Raw genomic sequence first — 20,417 nt, forward strand, 5'->3', positions numbered from 1 at the left:
GGGTAGGCTGGTTCACAGAGGCAAATGAGCATTTGGGGTCGTAGCCCCTAAACCAGGGGTCAGCAACCTTTAACACCCAAAGAGCCACTTGGACCCGGTTTCCACACAAAAGAAAACACTGGGAGCCGCAAATACTTTTTGACATCTAAAATGAAGATAACACTGTATATATATATTTTTTTTACCTTTATGCTTTGTGTGAACAACTAAAGTAAGTAAGTAAAGTTTATTTATTAAGCGCTTTTAACAGACAGGCATTCACAAAGCGCTGTAAACAATTCAATCAATAGACATTATACACAATGTAAAAGATCAAATGTAAATAATGTAAAGAATATAAAATACGTAGATCAACAAAAGGCTTGTTTGAACAGAAAAGTTTTTAACTGCTTTTTAAAAGAATCCACAGAGCAACTAAGGTGTGTTGCTTATGAAATCCATGAAGTGCTACAGAGAAAATTACATTTTATTTATGTAATTAACACATTTTGAACTCTTAAAGAAATATAACAAAGGGAAAGACAGCCAGCTGAACTAAAATGATCCATGTAGCAAACAAAAACTGTTATGAGCCGCCACCCTCATATCACCTTTGGGCTTTTGGAGCCTTGACCTGACTTTTAAAAAATTATTGGAAAAAAAGCACTATGCTGCTAAAAAAAATTGATATTTGCAAAATTCTGCCTAAATATGTATTTTAAATGGTTAATGTGTGTGGCGGGGCGTGGTCTGCAGTGCCGCTGCATGGGAGTCGGACGCACCTGAGCGGCACCCGCAATCACACCTCGCCGCCTTAAAGTCTGTGCTCTCTCTGCTGTTGTGTTGTCGGGCTGTGAGCTGAAAAGCTACAGCCGGCTGTATGCGTACAGCAACCCTGTGTGAAAAGTGGTCAATAAAGAAATGTTGAAAAGCAGCGGGTCTGCCGTGGTATGTTTACAATGGAACTTCTGCTCCTGAACCTCTGCACACAGCGTCTGCAAATCGGGGCTGTACGAAGTGACTTTCATCTTTACGCAGGACTCTAAGCTGTCATCTGTGAGGCGTGAGCGGTGTTTGTTTTTAACATAGTTCACGGTGGAGAATAGCTGCTGACATAATGTGGATCCGAAGATCCATAATTGGCCTACCTGGAGTTGAAAGTCTCAATAAATGCTGGCGTTTCGGTGGGTACACCAGCTTCCGCGAGTGTGCCGCTTATTTTGAGCAATGAAAAATAAGAAAATATAATTGTATTTTTATATTTCAATATCACAATAATCTTCCAGTTTAGAACTACAAGTTAAAAAAAGAACTAAACACAAATAAAATACACTTCAGCTAAATACTTCTAATTTATTTTTCCAAACCACCCGGTGCCGCAGTATAAGGACAAAAGTGCCACAGGTTGCAGACCCCTCGCCTAAACTGTGGCATAATCTACCCCTACACATCAGACAGCCTCCTACTGTTAGTCTTTTCAAACCTAAAACACATTTGTATTCACTGTCTTTTAATACAGTATGAGAGTTATTCGGTACTAGTTATTTTGTAATTCTGTACAGCAGGTTGCTGTTGTATTCAAATGTGCCATATAAATTTTTAAAATGAGCCGAACAAAACAGTGAGCTCAGGTGACTGATGTCAGTCTGCCGACACTCTCAGTGCCTAAAAACACAAGTTTACCCACACGTTTTTAGTGAGTGTGTTTTCACAGTGACTATAAACACGATTAGTACAGCAGCACTCTGGTTGATGGAGCATTATGCACAGTGAATTCAGTCCTACGCGTCTTTGTAAAAATGCTTCTGCCTTTTAGCCAAGGGCACCAGTGCATTCCTTATCCACCCCCGTCTTCTTTGTTTGTTCTTCCTCTGGTTACACTATTATATAACCACTAATCTTATGTAATGAAATTGAACTGCAGCGAGTGATGACATAAGTTCTTTAAAGCATTTCAGACCATTTTAAGATTCTGAAAACATGATAATATGCCGTGCCATCTGCTGTGTTTCACTGAGCTTAAATGTGTCTGTTTCATAGTTTCCTGCCTAAAGAACAGTGAAAGTTACAGTATGAATTAAACTCGGTGAGGTACAGTGACTTTGCTGTTGTTGATCAGATCTCAGCCATCTGGGAGTGATTACCCAGAGAGGAAGCAGCTGTGAAATCACAAAAACAAGCTTCTGTCTACAGATAATGCTCACCAGGAAATGCCTCCTATATGGCATTCTTAGAGGGACACAGCGCAAGGTCAGGTCTCTAGATTCATGAGGATATCATTAAAGTGCAAATTCAGCCTCAAACACATCAGCACTGTTGGCAGTGGCGAAGTAGCTCACAATCCCGGCTTATTCAGCAGAAAGACTGCCAGATTAATGGATACATATTCAGTTATGTAAGGATTTTCACCCATTGGATTCAGTAAAAAAAGAATCACATTCTGTGGGTGTGTATATGTGTGTGTGGTTCCTCATTGATTGATTTTTTTTTTATTTTTTTTTTTACATTTACTAATAAATCTAAATGCCATTTTAACTCATCTAAAAGCAAGAAAAGTACTGGAAACAGTCAGCATTCAGCACGGTGTAACAGATGGTATTAAATCTTATGTGTTCAAACTTAAGTTCCATTTCAAACTGTTAATTGCATTCTTACATCATATTTAAAAATTGCTGAAATGTTTCAAAAATCCACCATGCTGTCACGGTCTGGCTGGCAGACTGTGGGGAGATGGGGAAATAGGACCCAAACGCCGGACTCTTCAGTGCAACAGTGTTTATTTACAAGGTGGTGAAGTAAACAACAATGAATCCCCAGTTTCCCAGACTCCCGTGTAGTGTCTTCTTCCCTAAAGTCCCCGTGTAGTGCTCTCTGCTCCAGTGTCCCTGCACTCCCCGTGCTCACTGCTCCTTCTTGTCCCACACTCCTCCTGAGGGGAAAACAATAGAGGCAGCCGTTACACACTTGTCCCAGCAGGCATACACTCAAACTTGACTATGCTAGAAGACTGACGTGTAGTCCAACGCAATAATCCCGCATCGGTGGAAGCTCCATCGCTCATCTAAATAGCTCCCCCGACGAGCCCAGATGAGGAGCAGGTGTGCGGCCAGGACTTCGGGTGTGGCCAGCCCTCAAGTTAGGCCACGCCCCCAGGGCTGAAGGTGCCTGTAACTTGGCCACAGCAGATAGGCAATACACACACATACCTGCCTACACACAGATGTGCACAGGGGCAGTGCAGACAACACACCTAATAATAATAATAATAACAACAACAACAACAACAGTCATAGTCCCCCACTGCCCACGGACCCCAAGTCCCCAGAGCCGGGTCCGTGACACATGCATAATAGTGCACCCACAAGATGTCAGATTAGCAGGGCTTCAGTCCTTCTGTCCTTAAAGGTTAAAATCCACACACATACACACCTGTCCAACATTCGGTAACACATTAGTTAAGACATTGCATGTCTAGACCACACAGGTTCTGAAGAGAGTGCACCTGGATTATTGTTGTTGTTGTTGGCCTTTGTCTGCTACTCGCGGCTAAAAATCTTTAGCAAAATCAGCTAGCTGAGAGAAGCTGAAGATAAGATGCTGACTCAAGATTGCATAAATAAACAATTCCAGCAATTAGAGAAGTTTTCAAAGAAAGTGTCTTGATGCATGCTCAATCATCCAGGTAAGTAAATCCCAAAAGGTTGATTCAGTTCATCTGGACTTAGCCTTTTCAATGGGAGAAACATTTCATCACTCTTCCAAGTGACAGAAACGACGATACCCATTGAAAATGCTACGTCCAGATGAACAGAATAAACCTTTTGGGCTTTACTTACCTGGTTTTATCTTTAAAATTCTAATACTCTGTAAAGTATTGCTAAATGCCTATACATAAATGGTAACTTTTATTTTGAAACTCATACAGTTACAGCATGTGATAATGGTGTCTAGTGCAAAAAGGACACACCAAAGGATACTGACAAATTCCTTGGACTATTTTAAAAATCTAACATTTCACAACCACCAACCAGTGGAGGCTTTTATTTTTGAGAATTCAGCATGTTTTAAATAACATTGGTATTCCAAGAAGGAACCGGACACTTTGGTTATGAAAATTTAACATAAGTCATCCTGAAAACATCCGGTGTATAACTGTGGGCTTTCATTTTTAAAGTCTGACACACACTAAGACTTTCCTGTTAGTCACTATTAAGGCCTTTGCACTGTAAACTGTTCCATTCCATTCTAACTCAGTGCAGACAAAGCTCCACACTAAGCTAGAAGGACTTTGTTAGATTTGGTTGAGTAGTGTTATTTCTGAAAACAGCTGGCTGTGACCAATAGTTAACTGGTGTTGTACTTTAATGCACTACAAATTATTAATTTAACTGACTAGTATTTCTTATGCAGCATGGACAGTGACACGAGAGATAACGTTGATGCTGGGAATGGGAATCTTCTGTTTGGAGATTCCTGAAGGCTAAACACTACCAGAAAAAGTTGAATGCTTCAGTTCATTCATTCAAACCGCTACATGGAGTGCTCTTCAAGTGTTTTTGCTTCAGGAATAAAATGAAACATTTTAGTACTGTCAGTGGTGGTTGGGAGTCACCAGCCCTCACTGGTCTGATCAAAAGACTGTACATATGATCTGAAAATGGTGTTTTCTTTTGTTTTTAAATTTGATATTTATTTATTTATATTTTCAGAATTCAAAGAGCACCCAAGGCCTGGTGGGACTGAAGAATTTAGGAAACACTGTAAGTACAGCAGCCACATGCTATACATGTAATTACATCTGTTGTGAGACTAACATCTTGAGTAGTGTTGCTCTTGTTCTCAACTGATTTGCAATAGCTTTCCAAAAATCCAGTGAGTGTCACTGTAAGCACAGTGTGTTGCGATCTGTTCGGTCTGCCAGGCAACAAGCATAAGGACGACTCCTAAAATAAACTGTGCACTGTGTTGTGTGCTTGTATAGAGTAACCTAATCAGAGAGCTCTGAACTATGGACCAGAGAGATCTCATTCCCTCCCTCTCTGACTGGCTTGTTCTTACCAAGCTGCACATGTGTCACATGAACACGTGACATGAGACAGTGCTGTGATACTTCTTTGTACCCAGGAGTTACACTGCTGCTTCTCTGCTTCTTTAAACATTCATCAAGGACAAATGACTTCACATTTACATTGAAAAATCCTTCTCTTACATAATATGTAGATTTAGCTTTTATTACATGACTGTACACCACCTTTTTTCAAAATGATGTGAACAGAGTTCTGGCGAAAACACTTGATTGCCTTTGTTCTATGAACTTGATGATGCTCAAGTCTGAGGAGTAAATCTGAGTTGCTTGGCTTTTCACTAAGACTTAGAACAGTTAAAGTAAAAACAAGTATTTGTAATTACAGTGAGGTTAGCAGATACCCAGCTATGATGTGCTCACCCGAGGAATTAGTGCACAAATCACATTCTGTAAAGTCCCAACTTTTTATTCTTACTCTTTGAGCACACCGAAGTCAAACAAGACAGCATATTCTTCAGTGAGCTTTGAGTGCCTATATGGAGATGTTGTTATCTTTATACATGCTAGCTGTTTTTTTCATCTAACTCTAGGCAAATAAGCACATCACTCAAAATGTTGAAGTATTCGTTCAAGCTGTTAAGCTACTGTTTTGTCATCTTTTAACACTGCAAATTGCGCTCAGAAATATATTTTGGTAACATATTGGAACAACATTAGAAATCACTGTTAGACATGATGCAGGGTGTCTGCACATCTTCAGAAAGGCCTAGAATGTCTTAATTGTGAATTATCTTTTATTAAAACACCTTTAAAAGTTTTCAGCCATCTTAAGTTCAGTTTAGATCTCAGTTCATCTGGTTGAGCTGGTAACCAATATACCAACAATATACCTGCCACATTGCTTGTGTGTCATTCCCCCATGCTCCCTTTCTGCTTTCTTGTCTGTCCTGTATCTTATCTACTAAAGGATAAATGGCAAAAATAAATCTTTAGAAGAAGGGCAGCTCTCCTGTTGGTTTGTGGTCATGGGATGCTGCGGGTTTAACCCAAAGACTTTGTATGAAGGTTGGCCTTAGCCTCCAAAACATTCACCCCCTGTACAGCTGTTATGAAGTAGAAATGATCTGTCACAGCTAAATCCATTTCCTGTGCCATTTTCAATGCTGCAGAGTTGGACATTGTTACATTATAGTCTATGGGGATTGACTTACTGTTTGAGACCAGAATCTGTTGACCAATAAAACAACTGCAACTCTTAGCATGTGTCCATATTGGCTTAATTTTCAGCCATTTAGTAAGCAAGAAGTTGCTGCTTGATATAATAGCAAAGTTGAGTCCTGATGATTAAAGTTTGTAGATGTTTCTGGAACAAACAACATTGGCTGTCAAAGGTAGGTAAAGGATTTTTGAAACTAGTGCTAATATTTGGTGATTTTAAAATGCCATATTCCAATATATATGCCAGTATTTCTTTTCCATTTAGACATGGCAAAAGGATTTCCCTAAATTTGTTATGTGTAGTTATTTATTTACTCGTGTACATTCTGCCCGACTGTGGTCAGATCAGCTGTTTGGTGTGAGTGTGGCATTCCAAACAACATGCCAGCAGTAGCATATTGCTGGTTTCAGCCAATAATATCAGATAAATTGGTCAGGCTTTCAGGAGTTTGACATTTGGGTGAACAAGGTGGTTGTCTGTTTATATTAACAAATACATTCAGACAGTTTTTCAATTCAATTCAATTTTATTTATATAGCGCCAAATCACAACAAAAGTCGCCTCAAGGCGCTTCATAGATACAGAGAAAAACCCAACAATCATATGACCCCCTATGAGCAAGCACTTTGGCGACAGTGGGAAGGAAAAACTCCCTTTTAACAGGAAGAAACCTCTGGCAGAACCAGGCTCAGGGAAGGGCGGGGCCATCTGTTGGGGTAAGAGAAGGAAGAAAGGATGAAAGACATGCTATGGAAGAGAGACAGAGGTTAATAACAGATATGATTCAATGCAGAGAGGTCTATCAACACATAGTGAGTGAGAAAGGTGACTGGAAAGGAAAAACTCAATGCATCATGGGAATCCCCAGCAGCCTACGTCTATTGCAGCATAACTAAGGGAGGATTCAGGGTCACAGTTTTTAATACAGTTTTTCCTGTATTAATTTGACCTTATTGTTCATTTTGAACTGACAACAGTGTGTTTGTTGCTTTTGATGTCCATGTCAAGTTTGGTCTTAAATCTTATTAATTAGGACTTGAATAGTAATACGTTTAACTTAACAGTATTAATTAAGTAAAAGCATAAACTGATTTGATTATAGCATCTGGAATCAAACCGTTTTCTCTGCTTTGTCCTGACAGTGTTTCATGAACAGTATCCTGCAGTGTCTTAGCAACACACAAAGCCTGCGAGACTACTGCCTGCACAACTCCCACCGCAGAGACCTTAACAACAACAGCCGCACCAACACAGCCCTCATGGAAGGTGAGAGACATGTCACACAGGCCCCTTAGAGTCCAAAACAAACTCTCCTCACAGCGATCCACCAGCAGCACACTCATTCCCCCCTACCCCCCGCATCTCTGTAAGATTTGCACATTTCACCTGAAAGCATGTTAGAAGAGGTAAAAACAAGAGTGGTTTTCTTGGTCTTTTAAGAGTTTGCATGAAAAAGAGTCCTACCTTCATTTCATTCCACTGTGACACAAGCATTTTACGTCCCAGCATGTGTGAATAACCTTAGCTGCTGCTGTGTTGGTAGAATTTGCCAAGCTGCTACAGACCATGTGGACATCATCCAGCAGTGAGGCTGTCAGCCCGTCCGAATTTAAAACACAGATCCAGAGATATGCTCCCAGATTTGTGGGATACAAGTAAGCTTTGTAATCATTTTATTTTTTATTTTCTGTTTTTTTGTGACCTGATTTTGATTTTCATAGCCCTAACTGTTTTGGTGTATCACAGCCAACAGGATGCTCAGGAGTTCCTGCGCTTCCTCCTGGACGGCCTGCACAACGAGGTCAACAGGGTCACTGTGAGGCCGAGAGGCACTGTGGAGGACTTCGACCACCTGCCGTGAGTAATCAGACCGACACGTGCGCGTGTACCTGCACTGAGTCACACTAACACTGTTTTGTTTTGTTTTTAAAAGTGGACTTTGTTAGCTGGAGATGAGGATGTGTTTGGAAGTTTCACAGATGAACAGTACAACTGTTTATTGTATTTTATTAGAGTTTTTACTCATACGTAACCAGCCTGAATCACATTAGCTTAGTAATTCAAAAACATCAGGGCCAAATCTCTGAATAGGTTATGTGCAGCGTACAGTATGAATACAAGCCCCAAACCAAGACAGCACTAATCACTGAGGCCTCATCATTAATCTTTAATTCAAGGCCATGTGCAATAGTTTCACCTCCCATGCTGATTTGTTTCCTCTCTGGGGGCCACAAGCACTTAATGCTCCAGTTTTTCATTGATATAATTAACAGTTATCTAACCACGGTTTGTTTAAGGGTCAGAGTTAATTCCAGCAACTTCCAGTATTGCCCTAAAAACACATCCTCTCTGCTGCACTGTTAAAACTGCAGGAAAATATCTGCACACAGCATGAAAAAGTGTTTCACAGGAGGAAGTGTTTCTGTAAAGCATCTTTTTAATCCCCTAAAATGGTTCTTGGACACCTTGGTAGTTAAGATAAATTAGGCCAGGTTCTCTTGTTGCTTTTTGTTATTTTTGAAACCCTTTTACAGTGTCACAACAGCTCAGTATGATTTCCCCCATCTTAGCCATCTTCCTAACTATCAGCTGCCTGCTGGGGGCTCAGGCATTACATATGTACATGAAGTGTAAGCCTTACACTTCATGTAAGGCTTACACTTTCTAACTTCTAACTCATACTCCCCCCTCAGAGATGAGGAGAAAGGGAAGAAGATGTGGAGTAAATACCTGGAGCGAGAGGACAGTAAGATAGTAGGTGAGTAAATGGGCTGCAGCTCAGTTTTATTTGTCACCAATGTGAAAATTCACCTTGCACATACAAGACATAAACAGAACGTGGTTAAATGGAAATGAAAAGGAAGATAAACTTTCTCATCTGTTTCTTTGATGTACTCTTTGATCTGTGCTTCTCCAGACCTGTTTGTGGGACAGCTGAAGAGCTCATTGACCTGCAGCCACTGTGGTTTCTGCTCCACTGTCTTCGACCCCTTCTGGGATCTCTCTCTGCCTATCGCCAAGGTTAGACCACAGACTCACAGGTCCAGACAGGGACCTGTGTTTGTCCTTCTTACGTAACGCGTACCAGAAGGGCAGCAGACACAAATGTCAGCACAATCAGTGTATGAGTGTGGGTGTGTGTGTGTGTGTGTTTTATGATGATTTGCACTAAATATTGAAACACTTCCTGTGTCCACAGCTCCTAATATGAGCTTCTTCATTTCTTTCCTGTCTCTATTTGTTTTTGCTTCGTGTGTGTGAATGTAATGTGAATGCATCTGTGCTCAGAAGGGCTATGGTGAGGTGAGTCTGATGGACTGCATGCGACTCTTCACCAAAGAAGACGTCCTTGATGGGGATGAAAAGCCGGTAGGTGTTCACTGCTTGCACTGACAAAAAGAGCTTATGATAATCACCACTTTGACTTCATACTTTTCCTATCCAGTGTTGAGTTAGCACAGCTAACACAGAACATGAAATTTGTTTTATTTGTGCGTATAAGAGTTTATATTGTTTACTTTATAATTAAGCTAATTTCAGCTCCTTTTTTATTCTTAGACGATGACAGAATTGCATGATTCACAATTTAAAATAATCCCTATTAACATATACAGGGCTCGTTGCTGCCCCTAACTCAGTTGAGTTGATCCTCTGTTTGAAACAAGCTGCTTTAGTTCCTGTCCTTTTACGTCCACCCTTTCACTTCTATATTATTGGCTGCCCCTCGCCTGGCTTTAAGCCATTAAAAGAAGCCATAAGACTTCCTCCTGAACTTGCAATTGTAGGATTTCCAAAACCAAACTGCAAACCTAGAATTCAGTTCAATTTTATTTTTACAGTGCCAAATCACAGCAACAGTTGCCTCAAGGCACTTTATATTGTAAGGTAGACCATACAACATAAATACAAGTAAAAAACACAATTCTCAAAACAAATTCATACTTTGATGCACAAAGTGCACAACAATATGTTTACATCTGAATGAATCATAAATGACAGTAGAACTGTTTTTACAAATGTAAAGGTGTTGTTGGTCATGTTTAATGTGAGCATCCAGCAGTGTGACAGGACAAATATAAAAATAAGAAAAAACTGTATTTCTTCAGAAACTCTTCATATACATGTAATTAGAGGAGTTACACTGCCCTACAAAGGCAGAGCAAAGTAACTGCAGAAGCAGCAAATTTAGGAAAACTGGTTTGGAATTTTCCTGTTCAACAACAAACTGTAAAATGCTTATAAAGTAATTCAAATTAAAAAATCCCTCCCACAGAACTTACACAGCATCTAAAAGGGAAACTATCTATAAACTGCAGTTTGTTTTATGCTCAGTACAAATGTAAGCTGCACATAGATGGTCAGAGATAGTTTAGACTGAGTGAGTAACTTGTGCTTTTTATCTTGTGTGGTGGTTCCTCTATGATTCCTGTTCTTAAACACTGACTGATCTTATTCTGTTTCTTCTCAAAGACGTGCTACAGATGTAAAGCCAGGAGGAGATGCACTAAAAAGTTCACAATACAGAAATTCCCCAAGATTTTAGTGCTGCGTATCCTTTGCTTTATTCATCACCTGCTGTGATGCTGTGCTGAGGCATGTGGGGTAGCTGAATGCTTTATTGAGATTTTATGACTTACTGCTTTGTATTCTGTTCTACTGTATTGCAAAAAGTGTTTTTCTAGTAATTAGCTGACCCTTAGCTATTCTGTTGCAGCTATGACAATAGCTGCAATAGAAAAGTGCTGTGAACAGTTAGCAGCAGACAGCTCTGCCATGGAGGCAGGAAGTTGTCATGTGTGTAAGCCCAACAGTGTAATTAAGTGAGTGAGCGCTGACAGTGCACATGATCAGATGTTTTAACGAGCTGCTAATTGGCTGTTATGAATTTGTCAAGTCACTGAGGTGATGGATGTGTCATTCTAAAGCCTCAGTGGAGTGAAGCCGTTCCGAGTAGTCATGTTGAATGTTGGCTTGATGTACAGTTTACTGTATGCAGAGCATCTGTTCCTTGACTCCCTTTCCTCTAAAGACCTGAAGCGCTTCTCTGAGGCACGAAGAACCAGCAAACTGTCCACATTTGTTAACTTCCCCATGAAGGATCTTGACCTGCGGGAGTTTGCCTCTGAAAACAGCAGTAAGTAATGAGCTTGTACTCTCCACGAGTGGACTGCCACAGAACGCTATGTTTACACTAAATGTAGAACTTTTCTCTCTGGCTCACAGAGAAGTTTATTCAGTGTTTAGGTGTGAGCTAGTTTCTGCCTTTGTGCTGTGAGGCAGCAGTTCAAGCCAATGCCCCAGATCTACAACATTAAACTAATGGTTTCTACATGAAACTATTCTCCATTCAGATTTTTTTCTAGTTCCATTATACTTTAATGGAGTATAATGGAACTAGATGGCCCCATATTCAAGTCATGGCCCATTGTGGTGAGCAATCACTACAGGCTATTGAGACAATATCTAGATTTGATTTTTGGGTGAACTGTCCCTTTAAACATGTGTTTTGTCGCCTTGCAGTAAATGCAGTGTACAACCTGTACGCAGTGTCCAACCACTCAGGCACCACTATGGGCGGCCACTACACAGCCTACTGTCGCAATCCCAGCTCGGGAGAATGGTACACGTTCAATGACTCCAGGTAGGTTCGCCACAAATCTCACACAGACACACACATACACTTAGTGTTACTATGACAGTTCACTGTTCGTGTAGAAGATCATAGGAGCTGTGTGGAGAAGTCAGCTCGTTGATAATGATAATTTTACAGGCTGTTATTGCTCTCACAAGCACACAAACACCCCCTGGCTAAGATAACAGAGTTGAGGAGTGATAGTAAGAGTTGCGGGTGCTATCTGCTCTGCTTAGCATCCCGTTGGTCACTCCAGGCTGTTTCCTGCTGCGCTGCACTCATTCATACCCTTCCACGCTTCCTCTTACTCAACACTGTTGTCAGGTCTGATGCTGGTTCTCCGTCACTCTTGGGGGGTTGTACTACACATAGCTGATGACTACACATAGCTCACGCTGTTCTGTGTGTGTGTTTGGGAGTGTACAGCATGCACGCTGGCACTGAAACCATTTGATAGCTTCATGAAAGATAAATGAATTGATGATGATTCTGAAAGTTACTCCAGCATGGAAACAAAGCAAATTAGATTGACTAAGTGAATTTGTTTCCTTTACCTCCTCATACACTAGCATGCATACAGTATATATACATATGCATTACTGCAAAGTAAGATTAACCCTGTGAAGCCACCATAAAGAGGCAGTGAATCGTTAGTGTTGTTTTTCTTTTCTACCCGTGTGTGTCTGCTTTGTTCTAACATTACATCGGAAACTGAGCTACTCACGTTGGAGCTGATAAATCTTGAACAAAAGTAACTTTTACTATAACAGAAGACAGCCGACTGAGTGCACACTGATGATTTCAAGCTCAGAAAACAAGAACGCTTGTAGATTTCGACACTGTTCCACATTGCTGCATCAGCATAATGAGCAAGCTAGAAACAATTACAACTGTGTTACATTTAACAGATGCTTCGTACTGTATTCTACACTCACACAACCAAACAGATGTTTAAGGGAAGGCGTATGTCAGGCTGCAGCGTTGATTTAATGCTCTCCTATTAATCAAGCATCAAAGTCGTTCCTGGAAGGCATACATCATTTGTTACACATCCTCCTGGCATCAGCACTAGCCAACAGAATTAATCCATTTGGAAACCATGTTAGCACGTGGGCTCCCTCAGACTTGACATCTCATCTCAAAATCACCAAATTCAGACATTCTGCTTTTAATGCGGTGCTCTACTAAATGTACTCACACACATATGAGGCTCAGGTGGAGCTTTCAGCTAACTCAATTAGTCATTACATTCAAAGTCTGGGCAGGTTGTTTTAGACAGCAGTGTGTGACTGAAGTAGCAACTATAGTGCCTGACAGCTTCATTCCCTTCGTGCACTAACTTTCAGTTTGACTTTTTATCCCATTTATCATGTTGTAATTTCTATTAGAGTAAGATAGGAGTTACACTATATGGCATCCTACTGCATACTAACTGCTCAAACAGACTGTGATTATGTCTACAGTTAATATCTATAAAGACACCCTATAGCTCACTCAGAGGATCATGAGATCATTTTTGCTTGAATAAAATATATAAATGATACATTATAATCAAGTGTTCAAAGGCTTAAGTTTAATTTTATTTTATTTATATACTTTCAGAGTAACGCCAATGTCCTCCAGCCAAGTGCGCAGCAGCGACGCCTACGTCTTGTTCTACGAGCTGGCTTGCTCCTCGCGGATGTGAAGCGTCCTAGAGGAGGGCAGGCCACAGCACCACTCTGACTCACAGACAGACACTGGACGGATGGACACGCAACACATGAAAGTGCTGTTGGAGCCTGGCCTGTTTGGAAATTTTACTTGGACATACATTACATGGCTCACACAAACACACACACACATACACATCACTCCACAGAAACTGCTGGATGGGGGGACAGGCTGGAAACCACTGGCTTTTTTAATTCTGCTCTCCGTTTGTACTCCCACATGTTGCTGGTTGCGGGTGGACGTGCGTTTACTGTGTGTGTGTGTGTGTGTGTGTGTGTGTGTGTGTGTGTGTGTGTGTGTGTGTGTGTGTGTGTGTGTGTGTGTGCGTGTGTGTGCGTGTGTGTGAGGTTGACAGAGGGCAATAATCCCATCTGAGTGAACCAACCAGGTGACTCAGTCTCCATCTCAGAAGCCCCTCTCTATGCACTGCAAACTGAACTCTGGTCCTGACCACGCCTTTCCTTCTTCTTCGTCTTCTCTTTGTGATCTTCTTGTTTGCCTCAAACCATTAAAACTGAGACGACCCAGTTTATTATTTTTCTTCTTGCTTTCTTTCTTCACGTTTTTCTGCTTTGAATTCATGTTGAGGGTTTTCCATTGATAGTTTTTGGGGCGGGGTAGGGGTTAATAGAGGCCCCTAGCATCGTTACCATCCTGGACTGTGGATGTACAGTGTTTAGACCGTGTCTATAACTGGACTGGTCATGGATACGAGAAGCTTGCAGCCCACCGGCCTGCTTGGTTTTCCCTCCCACAACCCTCCAGCACTCCCAGGTCCCTATTAGCATCTCCATCACTCTCCTGTTTTTCTTTTGTTCTCTAAAAGTGGTTGGGAGGGTCGGTGGCACTGTGAGCGTGAAATGTTCCAGAGAAGAAGTCTGCCTCTAACTCGTGTTTTATTTTATTTGTTTCTCCCATGTGTGGCTGCTACTGATGTTTTTAAAGTGCTGTGAACGGATGAGCGCACGGTCCGCTAAGGGTCGGCTACAGATTAATAATACAGATGATAACGGTAATAATCCTCATTGTCAGTATGGGGTCTTTTCTTCCTCTCTTGTTTCATGCCATTGAACAACATGGAAAGAATGTTTTAAAAAACACTATATCTGTATATTTTTATATCCTGATGCAATATAGAGAATGTACTATTCAATGGTGCTGAAAATGACCCGTAACTGTTTTCAGTTGGTTTATTTACCAGGTTTCAAGAGAGAAAAAAAAGTCATTATTTATGCTTACAGGTGATAATGTGATGAGTCACACTTTTTAACTGTGGCAGTCAAACACATGACTATATAAATATATATATATGCATATATATATATATATATATATATATATATATATATATATATACATATATAGATAGATAGATAGATATATGAATAAAAGTGAGCGCAACAGTGCTTTTACTTTCTGTCTTTGTATTTTTTTGGTCTCTGCTAGAGAGTCTGCAGCTGCCTGAATCTGGTCTTATAGTTAAGACAGAGATAGCTACAATAATGTTTGTTGTTCCCAAAGAGAACATTTGTTCTAGTCACTACCAGTACAACCTTTATAACCAGCACATCCAACGGGTAAAATACGTTTTCTAAGTAAATATATTTCTAAAGGTGCTACTGGCATGAAATTCTCACCAGATGTTGGTAACAACCCATCCAATCCACACATGCAGAGAAAACAAACCGTAGATGTCCATAAATTATGTGTAGTAATGAGAAATGGGAACAGGGGAAAAGGACTGAGCATGGGAAGAAAGGGAAGTGCAGAAAGTCATGACAGCTGCTGAAATCTATCAGTAATTAGAAAGCAACGCTGCCACTTAGTGGAAATTAATATCAGCTAGTTCAGTCCCAGCTGATCCATTACAAAACGGTGTCACACAAGCACCATCTCATGATGGGTAAAACCAGCGAGCTCCCTCAAGACCTTCACCACATTATTCTTGCAAAACATACAGATGGCATCGGTTCCAGAAGTATTTCTAAACTACTGAAGGTTCCGGTGAGTAGTGTTGTGGCCATAATCTAGAAGTGGAAAAAACATCCACAACTAGGTGCTCCCCACACCAGATTTCAGACAGAGTGAAAATGATGAGAATCAGAAATCCAGGAACCTACAGGATTTGAAGACAGAATCACATTTAGAAATGCATGTGACTGTTGGTGATGCCAGCTTCAAGATGCCTACTGTATGGAGAAACCAAAGGCTTTTGTATGGAGTATTAAATACATTCGGTAAGCATGTTCAATACTTATTTTACCTGCAGTACATAAAAGCACAACAAATCACTGATCGTGTGACCTGCACACTGCAGCATTAAGTGAATCTATATCTTTTAAATGTAAAATGTGGAACCGTGTATCTTCTACCTGAAAGTAACCATTCAGATTGATAGATTTCCATACTGTTCTGTTATAACTTATCTAATTCTACTTTGTGAAACAACTGATAGGGCAAACACATTGAGAAATCCAATTCACCAACTGCAAAAAGCAGAGCTGAAGCCAAGCAGACAGCTGCATCGACACTGTCAGGAAGCCTGTCAATGAAATTCCAAACTGTGAGCCTTTGCAAAGTTTAATGTGGTCTAATAATAGGAAGAATGTAGCACACAGAGTTCAGAGAGAAGTTGAGACAGGCGACTAGGGCAGTAGAGTGTGTAGTGAAGGAGGACATGCAGAGGGTTGGTGTGACAGAGGAGGATGCCAGGATATAGTGAGATGGAATCAGACGATCTGCTGTGTCAACCCTTAAAATGACGCTGAAAGAAGAAGATGGTCTCATAAAGTTCACATGTATGATAAAGTACAACTAGCACTGAAGTACAAATCCAACAGTCAAATTAAACACTCAAGTGTATTTATTTAAACAGGCAACTGTGAGGCGTTCCTGTGAAAGTGCTGCAATATTCTAAAGAAATACATTTGATTTCAAAAATGGCATTGTATTATAGGTCACAGTCACAGTCTGGTTCTGCAGTTGAGTATCCTCCAACTGCTGAGAGTTTAGTCTAGTTTATCTATACAGTGCCAAATCACAATAACAGTCACTTCAAGGCGCTTTATAATACATACAGAGAAAAACCCAACAATCATAAGGGGTATGAGCAAACACTTTGGCGAAAGTGGAAAGGAAAAACTCCCTTTCAACAGAAAGAAACCTCTGGGAGAACCAGGCTCAGGGAGGGGCGGCCATCTGCCGTGAACGGTTGGGGTGAGAGGAGGAACACAGAATAGAAGACATGCTATGGATGAGAGCCAGAGATTACTAAAAAGTTTTAAAACTTTGTACAACTATTAAAACATAGTGAGTGAGATAGATGACTGAAGAAGAAATACTCAATGCATCATGGGAATCCCCCAGCAGCCTATGCCTATTGCAGCATAACTAAGGGAGGATTCAGAGTCACCTGATCCAGCCCAAACTATATGCTTTAGCAAAAAGGAACGTTTTAAGCCTAATCTTAAAAGTAGAGATAGTGTCTGTCTCCTGAATCCAAACTGGAAGCTGGTTCCACAGAAGAGGGGCCTGAAAACTGAAGGCTCTGCGGCCACGCGGTCAAACATAATCAACACAACTGGAAATAATGCTTGATGTAGGAGATTAGCAAGTTGCCAGTTTGCACTATTTCTAAGCTTTAGGTCAAAGACTGCTGCCCCGAGGTCACAAAGAAACTCCAAACCATTGTTGCAGCAGTTCTCTGGGCACTTAATTTGAAGTATGTAGCTTTCATTAGCTACATGCTTTCATTTTAATTGGCAAGAGGAAATCAAGAAGATCATTAACTGAATCTTCTGTCAAATCTGTTAAATTAATACTCAGAATTTTGCTGACTTTTCATTAAAATATGGTTTTAAATAAGCTTTTCTTCCCTTGGAAGTTATATTTCTGTCAGCATCTTTGCTGGTACAGGATTCTTCTGTACTGTAGGTTCCAGTCCAGGGTCCTTTCAGTACCATGTCTCTCTCTGTTATAATGCCTCTGGAGAAAGGCTGGAGCCGCCTTGCATTCCTGCTCTGTGAGAACCAAGCACACTTTCCTGCTTGCTGCCTGTAAATATATGACACGCTGGTTCTACTATATGTTGGTATCGCAGACTGCATACTGGAAACTGTTTAAGCCCCTGTGTTTTATTTCATTTGTAATTTTTCAATAAGTAATTTAATCTAAATGGACATGAATCCATAATATTGTTAAACGAAGACTTATCTTAGACTGGACTGACATGTCCTGTTATTGGTAAGTCACTGTCATTACGACATTTTCTTATAATTTTATTAAAACATAGAATTTCCTAAAACTTTCTCTTTAAAAAATAAATACATAATATAATCCTGTAGTACTGAATCACCATTACCTTCCCACGTGCATTTCTTTTTCAATGAAAAATGTGAAAAGGACATTATAAAAATAATAATACAAGTACAGATGGGTAGTATTTTTTTAATAATTTTAAATATCATTAGCTTTTAAATATTATACATATTTCAATCACCAAAGAAGAGAAGAAACGTATTGAAACAGATTCGAATAAAGTAGACTGAGAAATTCAAAGGTAGTTTAAAGTCAAGGATTTCTATTGGTTTAAAGCTCTTCTCCTACAGCCAATCATAGCCCTCTAAATAAAGGTTGACGGAAGTTCAACAAACCATCAGAGAAGCTAGTTGCCGTTAGCTTACTGAAATACGATGGTGTCCCTACGGCAGGTGTTGGTATGTAGACTGTGTTAAAACGGTTACGGGGACCAGGAGGAGGCCGGCTAACATAATGCTTTCTGCTCTGGTCTGTGGCGCTCTGGTGTTCCCTGGACTTTTCTGCAGCTCCAGAAAAGTCCTTAAATCCACTTTCACACAGTGGAGCGACGCTGACGTGGTTTGTGTCAGTGAGAGGTCAGCATCCACACGGGTCACCTCATCAGACTACGTTAACACAAACGCCAGTTTAATGTTGTGTTGTTTATCTGTCTCGTTACACACACTGCGGAGATTTGCTTCCTTTGTCACATTACTAACAGGAAAGAGCAGCTAAATTCGGCACATATATAACAAACCATAGAGGCGTTTTTGACGTAAGGAATCCTCTGATTCCCGTTAAATATAAGCTTGACTTAGATTTTAGAATTTGACATAATAATTTGGTTATGTGTTTGTAGGATATGTGCCGAAGGCACCACATTACACGCCTGTGAGGGTTTGAATATTCATTGCGTGTGCAGTGGGGACTATTAAAAAGCCAGACAACAAATAAACGTGCATGTATTCCAGTGCAGTTCTGTCTACCCAAACCGTTGCTTTGCTTACTTTAGGCTGGTTTCTGCCATACATGCTTCTCTGGCTACTGCAGCTGGAGTCACAGTCATGACATCCTGCAGGGACGTCATGGCTGACAGGTTAGTGTTTCATAGTTTGTTGCACATGAAGACATGAGTTATCATTAGATTGTCAGTTTGTTAGTTCAGTGAAAGTGTTTCCTGTCTCTCTTCACAGTCACTGGCTGGTGAACGCGTTTGTATTGTTTGGAGTGCCCTACATGGTCTTTGACATCTATGCCATGTATCTGAGCCACTACCATACTCAGAAGCTCAAAGGTCATTCCAGCTCATACAGCGGCCACTCTCTTCAGACAGTGAAGGCTTTTCTCATCAAGGACTCCATGTTGGTTCTTCATCATATGGCCTTGCTTCTCATTTTCATGCCCATCACTCTGGTGAGAACACTGAGGAGTCTCTTCCGCTTTGTGTGTTCAAGCTGACTTGCCACTAAATGTTTGATTTGCAGTTCTTCAGAAGAGGACTGGGGGACTTCTTCATCGGCTGCCTGTTCATCACAGAGTTCAGCACTCCTTTTGTCTCCATTGGAAAGATTCTCATCCAGGTAATGCATGGGATTTACCTTTAGAGGAAGGCTGACATCAAGAAATCCCACTAGTGGCAAGAAAAGGTCTGCTTAAATGACAGCACAGAGGCTTCGATCTTGGCAGCACAGGAACAGGACCTAAGCTCCCGATCCATAGATCGAGGAGTCTCCCACAGCTGACAGGACCAGAGTGGCAGACTGTACAAAGACACCAGAGACTAGCCAAAACATATGGGTGTGAAAATCTGTCACACTAACAATTTCAGATCATCAAGCAAATTTACTGTTAGAGAAAGATAATTGATTTAAATACAAAATGCAGTTTTTAATGATGAACCTACCTGGTCCTGTGTTTTTATTGTGGGACCGTGTGCAGGGTTTATAATGGTCATGTACAAAAGATTGTGTTGTAGTACGACAAATGGCATAAATTCTTATCATGTTTGCATAAAAGTGTTTTGTGTTACGCACATGGATGTATTAGGGAAGTCCCCTCACCATCTTTCTGTGTTTCATATCCAGCTGGGTCTCGACAACACCAGACTCCACAGGATCAACGGCATCATTGTCTTGCTCAGCTTCTTCACATGTCGGATCCTGCTCTTCCCCTTCATGTATTGGATGTATGGCCGGCAATTTGGGATTCCTCTGCACAGAGTGGTCTTTCACCTGCCACTGCAATGCAACGTGGGTAACCTAGTGCTCCTGGCTCCACAGATCTACTGGTTTATACTTCTGTTGAGGAAAGCCAACAGACTGTACCTGAGGCAGAGGAAGGGGCCGGCCCGCAAAGACTGAAGACTCCATGATTTTCAAAAAAAAAAAACAACACAAAACCCTCAGATTATTGCTACAGTTAATGAAAAAATAAGTTTATTATTTTCATAATAAACTTAAGTCAGATTTAACAGGAGAGAGTTGTTTAACTGTGACTCTATCACATAGTCTGTCAGCAGTGCTGTTTTCTTTTTGTCTGTTCAGCTTTTATAT

At 40.7% G+C, this 20,417-nt stretch overlaps 2 protein-coding genes across 9 annotated transcripts in view; both read left to right on the forward strand.

Moving 5' to 3' along the window:
- The window catches only part of usp2a (ubiquitin specific peptidase 2a), a 57,382-nt gene extending 42,407 nt beyond the window's left edge, over nt 1–14,975 (forward strand). For all 8 annotated transcript variants that reach the window (XM_076892144.1, XM_004574572.6, XM_076892142.1 and 5 more), the window contains 11 exons: nt 4,689–4,739; nt 7,367–7,490; nt 7,768–7,879; nt 7,971–8,081; nt 8,918–8,982; nt 9,142–9,245; nt 9,513–9,593; nt 10,695–10,773; nt 11,254–11,358; nt 11,745–11,865; nt 13,459–14,975. In XM_076892144.1, coding sequence (XP_076748259.1) covers nt 4,689–4,739; nt 7,367–7,490; nt 7,768–7,879; nt 7,971–8,081; nt 8,918–8,982; nt 9,142–9,245; nt 9,513–9,593; nt 10,695–10,773; nt 11,254–11,358; nt 11,745–11,865; nt 13,459–13,543 — 1,038 coding nt within the window. In that variant the 3' untranslated portion in view covers nt 13,544–14,975. The remainder of the gene's footprint in view (nt 1–4,688; nt 4,740–7,366; nt 7,491–7,767; nt 7,880–7,970; nt 8,082–8,917; nt 8,983–9,141; nt 9,246–9,512; nt 9,594–10,694; nt 10,774–11,253; nt 11,359–11,744; nt 11,866–13,458) is intronic.
- A 3,229-nt stretch (nt 14,976–18,204) lies between these two features.
- LOC101474297 (TLC domain containing 3A) lies at nt 18,205–20,340 on the forward strand. The gene is made up of 5 exons (XM_004574567.4): nt 18,205–18,461; nt 18,878–18,961; nt 19,059–19,278; nt 19,350–19,445; nt 19,950–20,340. Exons 1-5 carry the CDS (start codon nt 18,340–18,342, stop codon nt 20,223–20,225), a joined length of 798 nt encoding a protein of 265 aa, XP_004574624.1. The 5' UTR covers nt 18,205–18,339; the 3' UTR covers nt 20,226–20,340.
- Nucleotides 20,341–20,417: the final 77 nt, after the last annotated feature.

Source organism: Maylandia zebra, linkage group LG14 (genome assembly GCF_041146795.1).
Source record: "Maylandia zebra isolate NMK-2024a linkage group LG14, Mzebra_GT3a, whole genome shotgun sequence".
Taxonomy (NCBI): Eukaryota; Metazoa; Chordata; class Actinopteri; order Cichliformes; family Cichlidae; genus Maylandia; species Maylandia zebra.

Bases quoted from the DNA above. Each gene is read 5' to 3' on its own strand.
- LOC101474297 (XM_004574567.4), top strand. From the start codon at position 18,340: ATGCTTTCTGCTCTGGTCTGTGGCGCTCTGGTGTTCCCTGGACTTTTC. The intron at 18,462-18,877 runs GTCAGCATCCAC...TGCTTACTTTAG, and splicing joins GTGGTTTGTGTCAGTGAGAG to GCTGGTTTCTGCCATACATG. The intron at 19,446-19,949 runs GTAATGCATGGG...TTTCATATCCAG, and splicing joins TTGGAAAGATTCTCATCCAG to CTGGGTCTCGACAACACCAG.